The sequence below is a fragment of the Xenopus laevis genome, chromosome 4L (genome assembly GCF_017654675.1).
Source record: "Xenopus laevis strain J_2021 chromosome 4L, Xenopus_laevis_v10.1, whole genome shotgun sequence".
NCBI classification, from domain to species: Eukaryota; Metazoa; Chordata; class Amphibia; order Anura; family Pipidae; genus Xenopus; species Xenopus laevis.
Window position 1 is genome coordinate 92,634,910 of NC_054377.1, and position 20,193 is coordinate 92,655,102.

Here is a 20,193-nt window from a genome sequence, read left to right on the forward strand (position 1 = left end):
TATTGTGCCTGCCCGTGCCAAAGCCAAAAGCATGACATCCTCGCTATCCTTGTCCAATGTATCATGTAGCACAGTATCACAGATCAGATTATTGCACATCTTATTATAATAATCCTGTTTCACCCCTTACATGTAAAGTTTAAAGTACCCGAGTTTCAGTAAGGAGGATGGCAGAACCTTTGGAATAGGAAACCTGATAAGTCTTAACAGTATAATGTTATTAAGGAGCACTTGATTCTGTGCAATATTTGTCCATTGCCTGGGAAAAACATTTGGGATGAGGTAGAAAGAGGTCAAATTTCTGATGTAGGAAAATCTCTCATCCCCTCATTATGGGACTCATAATATGGTAACAGGTATCCAGGCTGACCCCTGCCCTCTACTTTGTTCATGTTTCCTAATTACCTTTGTTTTCTAATTGCTCTCACTGACACTGAGATAAAGCTCCATAATTACACTCATCACTTCTTACATCAGACAATTGTTTGATAAAACATCTCCAGTCCAGAAAAGTTCTAAAGTATCTGCATGTATTTGCAACCCCCATAACCCAGTCTTCTCCCTACATTCTTCATATGTCAGCTCCAAAAATGAGAGTTTGTATCCTACCTTTTATTGTTTTCCCCTGGAGATTTATTCATGGAAACAATTGCATACACACACATGCACATATGGTTTCTGAAAACCTTGTGGTCATTATAGCATATTTCTAGCTACAATAGTGCAAAAGCTTTAAAAAATAACATTTAAAAATCTGGATTACTAGTCAACCCTTGGGTTAAAAATATTAAGGGATACGTAAGTGCTAGAACTGTGCTAGAGTGTGCTCCACAGTGCTCATCTACGGAGAATTTGTGCTTCACTGTCTGCTGCTGTATGCAGCGAGCATCAAAATGGAGTGCAGAGACCAGCAATGTGCAGAGTGCAACATTGGTGCTCATTTATAAAGAATGGGCAAATCTACATCTAGGCAGTAACCCATAGCAACCAATCACTGGTTACTTTTTTTCAGCCATCTGAAAGTTGAACTCTGAAAGCAATAAACTGGTTGCTATGGGTAACTGCCGAGGTGCAAATTTGCTTTGTTCATAAATGACCCCCATTGTGGCAGATTGTGGCCCTGCATTGTAGATGAGCCCCCCTTCCTTTGTCTGTATTTTTCTTCACACCCTTATTACACCCCTGCCATATTGTTGGAAATTGTTCAGTGATGAGCACAACAATCCCTTTTGTTATAGTTTATACAGGAGCAGCGACCAGCTCCATGTTGAAGCTCCCATCATTGCCAACTTCCGTCTGGTGACCTGACTAACTGACCATTCCAATGTATGCGGTTCTAAATCTAACTAAGTCAAGAGAGTGCATTAGTAGACGAAATAGTAGAGGTAGAAGGAGACAGATATCAGGGCACAGTGTATGTATGTGTCCAAGTACAAAACACTAGTGCCTATATGTATATATATATATATATATATATATATATATATATATACATACATACATACATACATACATACATATATATATATATATATATATATATATACACCATGTTCTATGTAAGATAGATTGGACAGCAGTGAATACAGGGACAAAGGTAACACAACACAATGGGGCAAATTCACTAAAGGGTCAATTATCGCCAGCAAACGATCCACCACACTTCGTGCCACTTCGCCAGATGAAAATTTGTTACCACTATGCTAATTCACTAAATCATGGCAAATCTTTCGGTAGAGTTAATTTCTGCCTAGAGAAATGTTGTTAGTACTCTTAGGCTTAGGTCAATTTGAATATGGTGGGTACCTATAGGTCGTATGGACGTCTTTATTAGTGATGTTGGTGCAAATGCTTGAAGTGGCTTGGTCGGAAAACACAAAAATCTTTAATAGTTAGGACTTTTGAAGGCAATCTCACTTTAAAAAAATAACTTTTATGACTTTCCGGTATACAGGATATGATGTCACTGACATATAGTAAGATTGAAGAGGCTGTAGCTTAATTTTTTCAGTTTGCCTGGTCTAAGGTGGCAAAGGAAACTCTGGTGAAATAGATAATGGTCTGTAAAATTCGCACTTTAGTGAATTTGTGGAGAAACGATCATTAGCCTGAGCGAAAATTCATCACCCGATGGGGTGCGAAACTGCACTAGCGATGGTCTCTTTTGCTAGCAAATTGATGTCTACACCTGTTAGTAAATTGCAGATGTCCCTGTGGATGAGATTCTGGCAAATTTTTGCTAGCGACGGCCACTTCGCCCTTTAGTAAACCTGCCCCAATATCTATCGACAGATGATTTCAATAATATTACTATTACTGTGTCTTACACAGCTTCAATATGAACACCACTATTTGGGCTGTTTACCTACTTCAGTATGTTAGATCTTTCTCTAGAAATTCACATATGAAAGTGTTGGTTATCAGATGACTTGCAAACTGGGTCTTCAATTTAGACCTTTTTACTACATGTTTCTGTTATTTTGTCCACCCCTGTGGTATTTAGATAAATGTTCATGCATAATTTTGAATTGCACAGGGCATGGACTTTACCTTGTGTCTGTGTGTTCTGTGTTCAGAGACATCTCACATGTTCCACTCTGGTCTATAGGAGGAGAGCAATTTTCACTCTGGCAGGTAAAACTCTCATAGGCATTGCTTGTGAGCTCCTCATTTCCCATGATACTTTTCTTCAGGTTGCAAGGTGGGTACCCAGTGTTAACTAAAAATAAATATATGATTGTTAAAAATGTATTATACTGCAGCATATTGCCACCAGATTTCTACAGAAGAGCTAGAGCTACTTTACTTGTGTTTATATCTCCTTAAAATATTCCAGTTGTTAACAAAAAACTGCCTATATTGCCATCTAAAATAGACATGTGACATGCCAATAGGATCACCACACTGCCACTATTCTGTCCTTGGTAAAGCAGGGAGAATAGAAATATATAGAGAAGGTTGGAAACTTGGGAGGAATAACATGTAGACAGCAGACGAAATCCTTGGTTAGTGTGACTAGGAATTTAGGGATTCTTGAGTCATCAATAAGTGTGCTTTTAATATATTTGTATTCATTTCCTGTTTTTACCTGTATCCTCAACAGATGAGTCAGTTGGTGCAAATATCTAATTAAGATTTGTGATTTTATGATTCATTGAAAGTGCTTCAAATCATTTTAATTATTTTCTCATATATATCACTTTATACTGGGTTTTTAAGTTCCAGACCATGTAGGTCAGGGGTGCCCAAAAGGTAGATCTACCAGTAGACCTTTAGCTGGTGAGCAGTAGATCTCAAGATGCTGTCAACAAACAGTTTGTTTAAATCACCCTACAATGTAATGCTTTTCATTCAGATTTTTATTATGTTATGGTTATATAAGAAAAAGTTGTTTATTAAATATAGCCATATTTTTTTTTTCATAAATCAACATTTAAGTAATATTTTCCATGGAACAGAATGGTAACAATGCTTTTATGGATGTAGATCATAATGGGACAACCTCACTAAAAGTAGACCTTGCATTAGTAAAGTATGGGCACTCCTGATGTAGGTGTTTCTAACAGAATATGAAAATACAGGTAAATGGAGGGCACACCTAATTCAAAACTATAAAGGAGCAAACATGCAGTGAGAGGTGCAACATAACCTATAAGTCGCCCCTACCGAGCAACTAAATACAACATATACAGACAAATCAGGTCTGCACACTCAAACAAGAATCATTAGACTCAGGTGGTAAGATTGAAATATATTTTACTAGTTAAAAAGAACAGCCAAACAGAAACATAATGTTTACAAAAACAAAAAACATTTCACATAATAATGGTATACATACCACCCTTTAGGTACAAAAAAGGCAGACAAGAAACTACAAGTAGCGGATACACCTGCAAAAATGAGAATAACCCCAACGTTTCGGCAAATAGCCTTTTTAACTAGTAAAATATATTTCAATCTTACCACCTGAGTCTAATGATTCTTGTTTGAGTGTGCAGACCTGATTTGTCTGTATAGGTGTTTCTAACACCAGGTCCTTTGTTCTCCCAAGTGCACATAGTTGTGATTGAGCTAATAATTATCTGTAATTAGCATGGATATTATTGTAGGTCTACCCTTACACATCACACTCTAGAAGAATAAGCCAAATGTTGCTTTCACAAAATATATACTTATTTAGTTGTACAGTTTAATGTAAAATATTTTTTTTTTTTACAAAAGTCATTTGGTTATGCTTATTTGGCTTTGCTAATGCATTACACAGCATCACTCACACAGGACCAGTACTGCTGTTTTACTCAGCAAGAGAAACTATAAAAATTATTTAAAGTCCATTAGTGTTCAGAATGTTTTCCTTTCAAAGGATAATAACATGAGGTTTCCCAACTTATAAATATGGAATGCTAGTTGATTAAAGGTTTCTGCAAGAACCCTAGGGAATAAGAAATTTGCAGTATGCAGGGAATTCTCCTAGTTCATTTCAGGAAAACCATTCATGTAATCACTCCATGGTATAAGCACCACTGATGGGTAAACAATGCATTGCATAACACATTCATCCACAACATATAAAAGTGATATAACTAAACCCCATGGCATGAGAACTCATTGGCAGATCTTATTCTCCACTTTTTTAGCACTTAGATAATGTCTAACTTTCCACTAATTATCCAGTTAAGCAATTTAAATGCTTTAATTGCAGTAAAGGTTATTTTATTCCTGTTTAAAGGGTTTGTCATGAGTGCATCACTTCCAGTTGTCAATGATTCCTTTCCTTTTTTCTGGAGGTTTGTCTTCCTTAGGAGTGTGCAGTACATGGCCTCCAGGCGGGAACTCCTGATTGAAAATAAGCGATCTAGTCAAAGTGATTGAACATCTCTTTGTCACCACAGTATATAAGTGGTGTTAAAGCACAGGTAACACGTCATTGATGTGTGGCCCCAAGCACTGGGTTAAGAAATATTGCTTTAATGTATGCCCTTATGTGTTGCTTTTAAGTCAGTTCACGCACTCCTTAGCCCTGAAGAACATACATAATCATTTTGCTCCTGGACCTCTATTTGAGATTAAGATGTCTATGGTTGGATCTATTGGGTCGATCTTTGTCTTTTTACAAACTGTGTTACTATTTTAGTAAAAAAATTATCTGTTACCTTACCTGTGCCAACACCCACAAACAAAAAAGATTTAGTATTTTACTAACACTTCTTGTCTGTCATCATTCTATGCCTGTTCAACTCCAGATACAATCACAAAATTGACCTAAAAATCATGCCATTCTTCTGTTTACAAAACAAAATAGTTTGTTAAGAAACTTATTAAAAAGTCGTTTATCTGTGTAGTGCCTGTAATGTCCCTGTAATGTGTATGTTCATGTTCTTACTTCTCCTTTGCATAATATATTCTAAGACTATATGTTCAGTGCATATACCTCAATGCACCCCTATACAGGCATAAACTTCATTCCACCTGATTCTGGCTGAGAAAAAGCTGGTGCCTGCTGAGGTCTTTCTGAGTTTCATATGACTTGTGTGTGAAAGGAAGAGAGAGAGAGAGAGAGAGAGAGAGAGAGAGAGAGAGAGAGAGACACTCCAATCCCACTAATTACAGGGCTGCTAACCAGATGGCAAATAGTACAGCAGATAAAGACTTCTGCATGTACAAGTGACTGCCTAACAATCTCATCAAACCCTCTGCAGATTGCAATGCCACTTATACCACATTTATGTTTTTTTTGCTGATATTTATAGGCATATACTGTATATATACACAACGTTGGATTTGTGTCTGGAGTGCTGTCAATTACCAATTATATTTTTTATTATTATATCTAGTATTTTTTATTATTATATCTAGTATTGTTTATTATTATATCTAGTATTGTTTATTATTGTATCTAGTATTTTATTATTATATCTAGTATTTTTATTATTATATCTAGTAGTGTAAATACCAAGTGATGAAAAGGCAGTTCAGGAAATTCTCAGGCAAATACGCCTATACAAGTAAATTGTTGTGGGAGTATGTTTTCAGAGAATGTTTGGAAAGAATCTTTGATTCTACCTTGTATTCCCTTCTACCCCCCAAAACATTGTGATGCAATGATGGACCAAGCTTTATATCATTCAGTCTATGTAATTAGATATGTAGCAGCACGAGGCTACTAACTGTTAGGATGAGCCTAGGAGGAGTCATTACACTGACCTTTTACCTATCTATTACTAAAGCAAAGCATTGGTTTTAGTATCACTGGAAAGATTCAGTTCAAAAGTTTTAAATGCAATAGGGCACATAAGGGTAAAATTATTGACGTATATAATTTTAATCTATTATCAAGTATTGCACTGAGCTATTTTCATGCAAGCCACACAAACACGTGCTATGCACGCTGCTTCACAGAACTGTGTCCCCATTTGCTCCTATTTACAAAGTGTTATGTTGTCCCTTATGCATAAGTATTGGCTAGAGTGCAGTTTGGGCATTGTCACTCTTCTTGTGCTTACATATGATATATAGCTGTACATTTTAGAAATACATACGGGGGGGGGGGGGGTATTCACAAAAGAGGCATACTGGAGTTAAAGTTTAGTAAAAAGATCATTTATCCTATTAACGACAAAAAAATATTACAGTGATTCCTTAATAAAAGCAGTATACCCCAACGTATAACCTGGGACCAATGAGTACAGCTTGTGCTGAATATATTTTATTTTAATTGATAGTGACCTTCCTGATCTATTATCCAGAATGCTTAGGAGTTGGGGTTTTAAGAGATCTTTCCATAATTTAGATCCCCATGCCTAAAATGCTAAAAACATTTAAACATTAAATAAATCATATATGTATTAAATCAGGATAGTTAGGAACAATTTATTATTACAGAGGAAAAGGAAATCATTTGTAAAAATTATAATTATTTGCATATAATGGAATATATGGGAGATGGCCTACCTGTAATTCTGAGGTTTCTGTATAACGAGTTTACAGATAAGGGATTCCATACCCGTATAATTATATGTGACAAGTTCTAACCAAAAATCTTTCTTACTCCAATTTCACTTCAATTTCACTACCCTTTCATTGTAACAAGATTAATGTGTTGTCTTTTAGAAAAAGCTTTTTCTGGGCATAAAAACCATAGCAAGGGCTATAAAAAAGAAACCACTGTTGTGCCTCGCCGAGGCAATGATAATTCAATCCATTAGAAATGCTGATGACAGGAAAAATACTAGACATCACGTTGTTACCCTTCAACGCAACTTTTCCAAGCAGCTACACTGAGTACTTAGCTAAATCTACTTCATTATTTCAGCAGAAAATTAGAGTTGTCAATTCGCTCATTTACAGCTTGATACATACACAATCTACTTTCTTAGTGGCTAATTAGCAATTAATTTAGACACATGCTGCATTGCTACATGGAAACTTGTGCAAATTGGCTGTGAATTAAGCGGCAGATTTATCAAGGGTCGAATTTCGAAGTGGAAAAAACATCGAAATTCGACCATCGAATTGCAGACTTCGATATTCGAAGTAGAATTCGAAGGATTTTTAAAATCCTATGATCGTACTACGATAGTACGATGGTACTACGAACGTACTTCGGAACGATCAATTCGAATGATTTAATCGTACGATCGTATGATTATACTTCGACTTCTAAAAACTTGGCCAAATGCTGGCTATATGTTCTAGGAGGTCCCCATAGGCTAACATAGCAATTCGGCAGGTTTGAAGTGTCGAAGTTGAAGTTTTTTAAAGAGACAGTACTTTGATTATCGAATGGTCGAATAGTAGAAGCATTTTCACTTCGAGTCGAAGTCGAATTTGGGCCTATTTGAAGGTCGAGGTACCCAAAAAATAGTTTGAAATTCGAAGTATTTAACTTCGAAAATTCACTTCGACCCTTAGTAAATCTGCCCCTGAATGTCTGTGTCTGATTCTAAAAAGTAAAGTGCTTCACTGGAACGCGCATGATTTAAGGCAGCAATCACGCCCGGATTTGTGGAAAGGCCACCTAGGCCAGGGCCTAGGGCAGCAGGATTTTAGGGGGGCGGCATGCTGCCCAACCACACCCACACCTATGCGCCAATCCCCATTGATGATGAAAATTTGCACGGATAAAAGGGGGACAGGGGCGACGAACGGCAGTGGGCCTAGGGGCACCCACTATGTAAATCCGGTCCTGGCAGCAATTAGTAAAGACCAGAGAGGCAAGGTGACCCTATAATTTTTTATATAATACCCATAACTGGTGTGCCCTTAAATATATGCCGCTTTAAGCATCTGATATACATACATTAATGTGTCATTACTTCTTCATCTTTATGAGCAAAATCAAGACAAATCACAAGTTCAGCATGAAGCCCTCTACATAAACAAACCCCCTCCCTTCCCCGCAGCTGCAGTCTTTGTTACACTTTAAGATAAGGTGCAACTTCTTATACAGAAAATTTCTCAGTGGATATATTTGTATAAGAAACAGTATGTCCAACATGTTTAAATCCCCATGTAAGCCATTAAATAGCACATGAATAAAACCTGACCACCAAAGGAAAACTATTGGCTCACTATGCATTCAAATGTCATCATCTTTGTACAACAGCAAATTTCACACTAGTCACTAATATGCTCAAGTTTATAACCAAACAAAAAATGTTCTAAATATTTAATACATTTAATTACATATATTAAAACCGCAGTGGGATTTTCCTTTGTCTCATTAAGCTAGTGAGCAACATGCAGCTCACAACCCCTGGATTTTGCTTCCAGTGGCCTCAAAGCAGGTGCTTATTTTTTAATTCTTGGCTTGCACCTAGACCTTAGGTGAAGTACCTTGCATAGACCTGCCCTTCTCTGAGAGCTGAAGGAAGCACATAGATGCCTCCTATCTTGGGCATCATTTAGACACACAAGTTAGGAAGTGCTGGTCGGTACAAATATTAAGTGTGTGATGTTTATACAAATAGCCTGTAGATGTCACTGTGCTCAGACTTATGCTGTGCATACTTCCTGGCAGCTTAAAAGTGAAAGTTACTGTTGTAATGTTGTAATGGCTCATGAGTCTCTGCAAATAAAGCATTGTTATACTCTACTCATCCTCGGCTACCCAAAACATAACAAATGACGACGAGATGGCTCTTCTATATCTGCAGCAGCCTGCACCTTTTCTTCCAAACCCTGGTGAGCCTACCATACCTTTTACTGCTTGGATCCGTATGTTTGAAAATTACATTATTGCTGCTGACCAAGGGGAGATTTCTGCTGCTAGAAAGCGTGCTTTACTTATTCACTGCCTGGGAGCAGAGGGACAGCATATATTCTATACATTACCATCACCTGATGATACTTATGTAACTGCTCTTACGGCTATAAAGAACTTTTTCGTGCCAAGGGTAGAAGTGGTTGCTGAAAGATATAAATTCCGCCAACGTGGACAGCGTAATGGCGAAGCCACAGAACAATTTGTAGCAGCTTTGAGAGAGCTGGTTGTTACCTGTGAGTTTGGGAATCTAACAGATGAAATGCTAAGAGACCAAATAGTGGAAAAAACAAACTCAGATTGCATTAGAGAGAGACTGCTCCTAGACCAGGATTTAACTCTTGCAAAGGCTATTACATTTGCTAGCCAAATTGAAACAGCAGTGGCAGAGGCTAAAACTCTCAGTCAGGGAACTGCTGGGAATGTACAGATTGTGAATTCAACACTGTGGCCTAATAATGCATTCACAGGCAAAATACAGTGCTAAGGAAAGAGATTCACCTACACTGCAAAACTGTGCAGCAAATACAAATAGAAAATACTGCTTTCGCTGTGGTTCAACGCAACGCACTGCAAATCATGTTACATGTCCTGCAAAAGCTAAACGGTGCCGCAAATGCACAAAGGTAGGACATTTTGCTAAAATCTGCGATAGTTCTGCTAAAGATGTTCATGAAGTTACTACTTCAAATGTTATAGTATTAAGTGTGGATAAAGCTGGTACATTTATTCCAGACAAGTTTATAAGCACTGTCAGTGTCAGTACTGCTTCTGCTGACAAGGGACACTCCATTAACCTGATGCTTGATACAGGTTCAGCTGTTTCTATACTACCAAAGGATATTTTCTTGAAATACTTTGCAAAAGATCCGCTTGTTGCACCTGCCCTGAAACTGGTCAGTTACTTAAAGGATCCAATCCCTGTGCTTGGTTGCTTGCCAGGGACTGTACTATTTGAATCAAATACTGCAAAATGTGACTTTTACATTGTGAATAAGGGTACTGCTATACTTGGAAGGGATCTCTTTGCTGCATTAAACCTACAATTAGCTGATGGTCTCATTACTACAGCACCAGTGCCTGCCACACAGCCTGTGTCTAAAATTTCACCACAAAGCAACACTTCACTGGGCTGTGCAAAGAAAATTGTACACAAAGGTAAGTTGAGACCAGATGTAAAACCAGTACCATTCCCTGATTCAGCATGGGAAAAACTTGCTATTGATATTGTCGGTCCTTTTGCAGATGCTCCTATAGACTGTAGATTTGCTATAACCTTTATAGACTATTACAGTAAATGGACTGAAATTGCATCTGTTTCTCATATAACATCAGCTACAGTAATAACATTTCTGTCTACAGTTTTCAGCAGACAAGGTAATCCAAAGGCGTTAATATCAGACAATGGACCACAGTTTGTCTCATATGAGTTTGAATCCTTTCTGAGAGAGAGGAATATTGTAATTAGGAAATCTTCAGTGTATTACCCACAAGCAAATGGAGAAATCGAGCGATTCAACAGAAGTCTGAAAGAAGCAATACAGACAGCAAATCTTACTGGGAAATCTTGGAAAGTATTTACAACAGAGTTCCTACATAACTACAGACAGGGCCGCTTCTGCAATGAGGCAAGGTGAAACCCTTGCCTCAGGCGGCAGCGAGCGGCCAGTTACAAGGGGCGGCAAAAAGCTGCCTCTTGTAACTTTAAGAGCCGAACTTCCGGGTTTTAACCGGGAAATTCGGCTCCGCTAGTGCAAAGAGCACTATTGCGCTCAATGCACTAGCGATCCTGCCCCCTGAAACCCGCTCCGACGCTAATTTTTAAGCGCAGAGCGGGAGAGGAGGGGGACGGCATCTGGGCTGCTGCCTCAGGCGGCAGCAGCCCCAGAATCGGTGCTGACTACAGAGAAACGTGCCATGCAACAACTCAATCATCTCCTGCTGAATTATTACATGGCACACAGATGTGCACTAAGTTACATGTTGCAGACATCAAACTTCCACAAAATACTGTGCCTACAAAATCATCTACTGCAGACATTGTGAAACGTCAACAAGCCAAATGTAAGGCTTATAATGACAGAAAACGTGGTGCAAGAGAAGTATACTTTCAGCCTGGATCTTTAGACAGAATTAAGAAACCAGGAATACTGAAACAAGGACAATCTAAATTTACTACACCACTTGAAGTGAGACGCCAGCGAGGACCATACACATATGAACTGTCTGATGGACGCATATGGATTGCAAGTCATCTTGCTCCTGTTAGATATGACTTTGGAGAAGCTCCATTTGATGAAGGACATTTTCTTACTCCTGATGTCAACTGCAATAGGCCTGAAGAAAGTGTACTGAGAGAATCAGAAAACTACCTGCATGGACCCAGGACTATGTGATGTGAATAATGTATATTATTGCTTTAAGATGCATTGTTGTTGTTTATTACATTTGCCCAAATGCTTTCCTACTATAGGGGGAATATGTGGTGTTTATACAAATGGCCTGTAGATGTCACTGTGCCCAGACTTATACTGTGCAAACTTCCTGACAGCTTAAAAGTGAAAGTTACTGTTGTATAATGGCTGCATGAGTCTCTGCTAATAAAGCACTGTTATATTCTACTCATCCTCAGCTACCAAAAACATAACAGAGTCCAAGCATGCCTTGTACCTGACAGTTCTGAGCAGAGCCGGGCCACACTGGGCAGGCGCCCTAGGCAACCTGGGCTAACGAGGCGCCGGCTGAGTGTGCGCATGCGCAAGTTGACGCCAGCGCGCATATGCAAGATGACGCTGGCGCGCATGCGCGTGTTAACGCTGGCGCACATGCGCAGAAGCATCAAATTGCATGCAGGAAGACGGGGAGTGAGAGGACCGGACATGGGGTAGGCGACAGAGCAGGTACGTGCCTGGCGCCCCCCCAGCTTTGCGCCCTAGGCACGTGCCTACTCTGCCTACCCCTAGTTCCGGCCCTGGTGCTGAGATCTGCAAACAGGGTTGGACTGAGCAAGAGGGACACCAGGAAAAAACCCAGTGGGCCCTGCCAACCCAGACACAAAGATTGTGTGCACTCGCCATGCTCCCCATGACCTCCCCCGATCACAGCCACCAAGGACAGAAAATAAAGGTACACGCAGGGGGAGAGGGGGAGAGTTACGGCATTGGGTACTGCCTGGGGGGTCCCTGAGGTGGTGTGGTGGCTCCTGAAGTGGGAGCCCCCGTAGGACCCCCAATCTGACCCGGAATCCAGCAGCAATGTCATGGACACACGTTCTGTGTAAATGAACACTAAAAGCAAGTAGTGATGAGTTTTACTAAAAGTAAGGTTTTTGCCCCCGCTGTAGTAAAATGGACCTCTGCTCAGAAATGCTAATATGTGTGCCATAAGCCTAAACACTGGGTTTCAGGAAGGATCATATACAACTGACATCTTAATGCTCTGTTTAAACATGGCTAGAATTTCAGCAATAAAGCACAACTAAAATACACATCATAGTGTCTATACACAATGTACTGTACATTTACAAATCTGTTATATACATTGCCTCACTACTACTAGCACAGAACAACAGCCAATGAAGGCTCCCACTTGTATGTACAATTGGGTATTACAATGAGCTACAATTTGTGGACAGGGATTTCTTTTGGGCTGTAATAATGCAGTTCAGTAACATTTGAGCAATACCAAATAATTGTATGTAGCATTACTTGTTTGCTATGCTATATCTATTGAGTATTGGATGAAACCCTGGTAGTATAAGGGGGAACTGTAGCTAAGAACTGTCAACAAAATAAAAGATTATAAAGAAAACAACATAGATCCATTGGCTGTGATCTTAGGAATTGAAATATAACTATATTAACAATGTCATTATTTTATAACTTTGGTATAACATATACACAGAACTCACAATTTTTCTCTGTTACCAAAAAATATAGATTTTCTTTTCTTGCAGAGATAATGAATGACATATAATATTATTGGAAGATCCTAGGGCCATTATTTAGGCTGTGTGTGATCTTTCCAAAATCATTCTTTATATAAATCTATGAAAAATGTCCCTTCTCAAAAGAAAGTCTTAAATGAAAAGCAGATGTGTCAAAATGAACCATTTGCTACAAATTTGGTATTCAAAATGTGACATTACTAGATGTCAACCAGATGAACATGCTCTTCTATGGCTGCCAAACCACAAAACCAATGAAGTTTAAAATCTTCTCTGACACATTATCTGAAGACATTTTCAGGGTAAAAATCACACATGCTTTCAGACAGTGCTGGTAACAGTGGAAACAGGATTACAATGTATATTTTTATGATGAGCATAAGAAGTATCCCAAAAAAAGAAAACACAGACTAAGCATTAATACAATTGGAGCAAAGATATAACTCAAGAAAGATTATACCCCAATTTATAGACCATGCACTGATGCACAGCCATTCTACCCCAAAATACCAGCTAAGCTCAGAGATATAATGGTTCATTTAATATTATGAAGTTAGTGTGAAAAATGCAAAAAACAAGTACAATGCACACTCTTTTTGCACTTTACATACTACCTTTCTTATATGAAGAATTGCTGCAGGTCTATGTGCTCTGTTTCAGAGAACAGACACCTGCAGCTACTCCTCTGAATATATACATATACATCTGAACATATACATGAGGGTCAGGTGAAGGAGGTACATTGGCATACCCTTCCCATCCCCTAACATATGCATTAAAGGAGAAGGAAACCCCCTGGGAGCAAAAACCCTCCCCTGTGTTGCTTCCCCTCCCTCCTCCCCCCTGGCCTACTTTCCCGCTGGGCAAATGCCCCTAACTTGTTACTTACACCTCTGCGCAGGTCCAGCCCACGGAGTTCACAGACGCCATCTTCTTCCACGCGATCTTCTTCCTGCTTTGACCGGCGTTTTTGGCGCATGCGAAGTAGGAGCATTTCGCCGGTACGTATCTACTGTGCATGCGGCAAAAGTCCCAAAGTGAAATCGGAAAAGTTCGTGACTTTTGGCGCATGCACAGTAGATCCGTACCGGCGAAATGCTCCTACTGCGCATGCGCCAAAAACGCCGGTCAAAGCAGGAAGAAGATCGCTTGGAAGAAGATGGCGTCTGTGAACTCCGTGGACTGGACCTGCGCAGAGGGGTAAGTAACAAGTTAGGGGCATTTGCCCAGCGGGACAGGTAGGCCAGGGAGGAGGAGGGAGGGGGAGCAACACAGGGGAGGGGGGGGGGTTTGCGCCCAGGGGGTGTGCCTCTGTGCCAGGCCCTTGTTTATAGAAAGACCTGATGATGTACGATGGTTTGAGGTGGGTAGAGTACAATCACTAAAAACTTTAATAATATAATGCTGTTAGCTACTATTCTATAAGTAATACAGGCTTTTCCTCAAGGGTATAAAAAGAAAAAGCATGATTGGGCTATACATTATATTTTGAGCAGTCTATAATTTGTTTGTTTCTTGTTTGTTTCTCAAGCAATGTATTTAAATTCATAATTATACAATTGAAAATATAAAATTCTTGATAGCCAACACAAGCAAATATAGTCCGGTGCAATAACTCATTTAGCAACCAAGCAGACATCTGCTTTCACTAACTGTACAAGACCAGTCCAAGCTAATGTTAGTAAATGAGCTCTAGGATATTTTACACAAGTCTTAAAAAGTGGCTCCATCTGTCAGTAATTTTCCATGATGTATTTGGGAGCTGTACTGAGGTAGAAATGATCAAGTATAAGAGCTTATTTTCTAGCAATCATTTGGTAAGTGGCTGAGACAGACTCAGCTCTCGTTGTTACCCAATGTCCACAAAATCTGCCTTACAAATTCTGGGCTGTTCTTTTTACACATCTGTAGAAAAGGAAATTCAGTCTTATCATAAATAAGTGAAATTGTTACCATCTGGAGAGGCTGGATTCTACTTGCCTGTATTACACTTATAGAGAGAAGGGCATTTCCCTTACATGTACTGCTCATTTTCCTGCATCTGGCACACTGACTATTTCATGATGACCGTACATTTAGTTAATTCAAGAAAACTATGTTTGAGGAGACAAAGTGAGTATATTGTGTTGCCACCTGGTTGGTAAAATGATACTAAGAGGCATATTTATCAAGGAATGAATTTTTGAATTCATGTGTTTTAAAACGCCCTTAAATTCGAATTAATCCACATATGACTTGGGGAAATGTATTAATAAAATCAAATTTTTTAAACTGGGACTAATTTAAATGACCCGAAACCTTGAATCGAATTCTAAACGAATTTCAAACAAACTCGATTCAAGTTTTTTCTTCGAAAGAAAACTTGAATGTCAGGAAGGTTGCAAACATCTCCAAATTGATCCCTGGACCTATCCCTCTGACTTAAACAGTAATTTGGCTTGTTTTAGTTGGTGAATAATTCGAATTCTTAAAGGGTTAGAGTATGATAAATCTCAAAATTCAAATTCTTTAAAAAAAAACTCTAATCTAATTTGGATAATTCCCTAGTCGAATTTGAGAGTTTTGACCATAAAAAAAAAAATCAAAATGGCAGGCACTCTTACATCCCTCAAACAGGCTTGTAAAAAACTGAGAACTTTATTTAGGCCACAAAATAATTACATAGCCTTACGCGTTTCATGCCAGTGGGCACTTAATCATAGGCTGTACAAGAACACATACGGGTATACCAGATAGGGCCTAAACCCACCATTCACCAAAATACATTAATTAACAAATAGAGTAAAAACAAAATGCAAATGAGAGGACAGACATTCAAAGGCATCCAAGGGAACAAAGTAGATGATTCCCAATTAACAGCTTATTGTGAAGAAATAAGAAATGTTAGAGAAGAATGTTGGAGGAAAAAATGTATACATATATGAACACAATAGAGGAAAATACATACATATATAAATAATATTCCAAAAAGTCATTTAAAAAATGACAAAAATATCACTATAAAAAGACCCTCATTATAGTCACATAGATTATTCATAATAGCAAGACACGTTGAAGCCATAATTCAGACCCTGATGTTGTTTTGTTTTTAACATAAAGATCCATTTTACTTCTCTTTTATTCAAAAGCACAGATAGATTGCCTCCACTGGGAATTAAAGTAACTTTTTCAATGTCTATTACAGCTATCTTACTAAATCTGCCCCTTAATGGCAATGTTATTGGTAAAATATAGTAGAATAAAGAAACATAAAGCAGGATAATAGCATGGGATAGCAATAGATGGGATATCTTTCCAGGAAAGGTAGTAACTATATTATGATTCGGTGTATAATGTTGGTAGTATGCTGATTCATTTGTGGAATTATGTGATTAACTGTTGTGTTTACCTTTTGGAAGGGGACAATCGCAATTGTTCTCAAATTTGCACTTTGCTCACTGAAATTGCAGTTGTACCCTATAAGTAACAGAGTGAAATTTCCCTGTGGCAAACTTTGATGAGCTCTATTAGTACTTTTTAATAAATAAAGTCAAAAGAGCTCTGATTCATTTATAAATTACTCTTCTTGTTTTAGCTTTACCTTTAAATGAGACAAAAACCTTACTTTTGTAGTCTTTCAGGACAATGACTAGGTTTGAAATTGTGACCCTCTCCTGTTCATCTTTAATTCAGTCATTAAACCACTGCACGGTTGCTAGAGTAAGTGGGCCATAGCAACCAGATAAGAGATTACATGGCAAACTGGAGATCTGCAGGGCATAAATAATGCCAGTGTCTAAATCATAGAAAGACATCAAATGGGAGCACTCCTCCTCTCTCACCTGCACATTTGATTCAGAAGAGCTTTGTGCTTGCACGCAACAAGCCCCTGGTCCAGGCAAATATCACATGAACGCATAACAGCACTTGCGGAGCATTTCGGAAAACTGAATTCATGAAATCCTCATTTATTGGGTATAGTTAAAAACATGTACATCATAGCTGTGACATATAGCCCATGCTTGTTCGTTTTTAGGGCTTTAATTCAATAATATTGTGCAATGTCGATTATATATCTAAAATCGCACTATCACAGTGGATACATTAAATTTAGTTATAAAACATATTTGCACACTAAAGAAATGCATTAGTTGCAAAAGCAAGCAAGCTCCCACTCTCTGTTAAGTCCACCATCATTTTCAGTGGTTTTCAATTGATAGATCCAAAAAGCCTCAAGTTGACACAACTTTTGATCTACATCACCTTTCCTTACATCTCTCCGAGGTTTGTCTATAATTTGGAAAGTTACACATAATTCACATCAGATGCTTTGCTATGGCTAACTTCACGTCTAACCTTTCCACAGCTGACGTGTTCCAATACCCGGGTACTGGCCGTCCGGGTGGTTTTCCCAACCTATTGGGCTCCGCAGATACAAGTTGCCATATAGATAACCCTTTCGATGCGCAATTAAAATATTGCTTCTTTTTAATATTAACCTCGGTTACAGTGCTGTGGAAAGATTTAGATACTTTCATAAGTGGGCAGGTTTTACACCTGCTACGTCCACATCTATATGTGCCTTTGTACTTAAGCCATGCACTCTCCTCACTCTGTGTTTTGGTAGTATACAAACTTTTAGAAATATGTGCCGCCAAATTTTTTCCTCTCCTAAAAACAAAGGAAGGTATATCTTCCAAAATCCTACCTAAAATTGGGTCCTGAAGAAGAACGCCCCAATATTTTTTTACACTATTTTGGATACGGTAGGCATCCCGATTATGTGTTGTACAAAAACTAACATTGGATTGTCCCTGGCCCTTACTAGCTCTTGATCCTATACATCGTTCAGGTTTGGACTTCTGTTCTAAAAGTGTTCTACGGTCAGCTCTAACTGCCCTCTCATATGTTCTTATATCTTCCAGTCTGTATCCCCTTTCAACAAAGCGATCCCACAACAACATGGCTTGTTCTTTGAAGGCATCCCAGGAAGAACATATGCGACATAGCCGTAAAAATTGTCCCACTGGTGTCTAAATCATATCAAACATGTTTCAGGTCTGTAGCAAAAGTGAATTTCATAGATCAGCACTGGATTCTTGGCATTAGTATAGTACTCAGTTGGGTTTGTGATACAGGTAAGGCTGATGTACATAACATACCAGAGACATTAAGGCAACAATATAAGGATTGCTTGCAACAGTTTGTTAGGAGAACACAGAAACTCCTATACAATTGAATTGGAAGCAGTGTGGATCTCATTTGGTAAAATGCCTTTTCCCTTTTTTTTAATAAATATGCCTTATCATTTAGTGCTTAGGTCAAGTCATTCTTCAACTACAATAGGGAATGTTGGGAGTTGTAAAGAAACCAGAGTCAGAGCTTTGCAGCTATATCATTGATTTAAGTGGGGTCCTGGCCTTCCTGCATTGTGCCCTTTCTTCTCTGCTTCTGATCCTGCCAAGCAAATAAAGCCATGATTATCAAGAATTCCATGGGGTCGTGTTTTAATAACTAAGTACGGCTAGAAAGATTAAATGAAGGAAACATAGCTTGATTTGTTACATATAATTTGAGATGAAACTGATTAAAGCATCCCCAGAGCAGATTGTGCACAACAGTTTGGGTTTAAATGTTTATTAAGAGCATATTTTGCAGTGTAGATTTTTAGTGCAGTGCTGACAGATAGAGCACAGGGCCAGAGTATTCAGCATGGGTACGTCATTCATTGAGAGCACATACAAAATGCCGCTAATGTGGAAAGCTGAATTCTACAAGGAAAATCTGAGCTCATTTGGCAGACATAGAACTACTTTGGGAGATTTGCTCTGTGTTAAAGTGAGAAAAATAACTGGCTTAATTAGTGAGCTGTGAAGGAGCCTTGTGGCTCTGCCTTCTGATTTTAGCAAGATTTATTGTGAGCTTATTCTTGCCCTCAGCAGTGATGCCCTACTTTCTCCGGGAACTATAATTTTCAAGATGTGTCTGTCTGGAATAAAAGTTTAAAATTATATGAAATAAAACCTTTTCTGGGTGGGATGAACAGTTATGTATTCCATGTGCCGCTTGATAGCATTAATGGACAAGTTTAATCCTAAATGCAATGTATTTCTGAAATAGATATGGAAATGAACCATTCTCGGCATGATACATGTCACTACTTTGGTTTTAGCTTAAAAACTGTTTCATACTACAAAATCAACACAGATCTAAAGGGAAAGTAAGAATTATTTGTAAAATGCTGGTGTCTTATCTTAATAGTATGTACCTTCAACAAGTCTTGTGTGCTGATCAGATTTCTCCCCAGAAATAGAGCCTCAACAAGTATGCAATGAAAGTCCTCCTCTCAGGAAACTTCTAGAAGTAAATACATCATGTAAATGTTTTTGTCAGTGACTGAGTTCTGTGGATTGGAAAATAACTGCCCATAGGGCTTATTTACTATTGTCATGTGCAAGAGCACTAAGGGAGGCAAATTTACATGAGAGGAGAAATCATTGAAGGCTGCGCTCTGTACCTGTGCATCAAAAATCCAAACACAAGGCATCCTGGACTTCAGCATTGTATAGGAAACAATAGGTATAGGGCTATAAATCCTAGTTCTTCCTTGACTCTGCCTCTGAATTACAAGCAGTGTTGGACTGGGATGCCAGGGGCCCACCAGAAAACCTTAGACTGTGGGCCCACTCTCCAAACAATTTCTCCTTTTCCTCTACTCGCTCAACCTATTTATTCTGCAAGTCTCTTTTCTATATTTTCTAGAATCTATTGATGTGATCTATTTAGCCTTTTTGTTCCCATACAGAAATAGGGAATGACCATGAAATAGGCCAAATGGTTAGAAGCAAGAGGGCCCACCGGGAGTTTTTCTGGTATCCCAGTTGGCCAGTCCGACACTGATTACAGGCTACAGGGCACACCAAGGAATGCCCATGTCCTCCTCTCTCTCTGCCCACAAGTTAAAAACTGTCTCTGGAAAGTACAAAAGCTATTCATTAAGAGCATG

At 38.7% G+C, this 20,193-nt stretch overlaps 1 protein-coding gene across 3 annotated transcripts in view; it reads right to left on the reverse strand.

Annotated features, from left to right (window-relative positions):
- LOC108714330 (zinc finger protein GLIS1-like) overlaps window positions 1–20,193 on the reverse strand; it is a 72,193-nt gene that overhangs the window by 30,576 nt on the left and 21,424 nt on the right. For all 3 annotated transcript variants that reach the window (XM_041590473.1, XM_018258450.2, XM_018258449.2), the window contains exon 2: window positions 2,551–2,719. In XM_041590473.1, coding sequence (XP_041446407.1) covers window positions 2,551–2,719 — 169 coding nt within the window. The remainder of the gene's footprint in view (window positions 1–2,550; window positions 2,720–20,193) is intronic.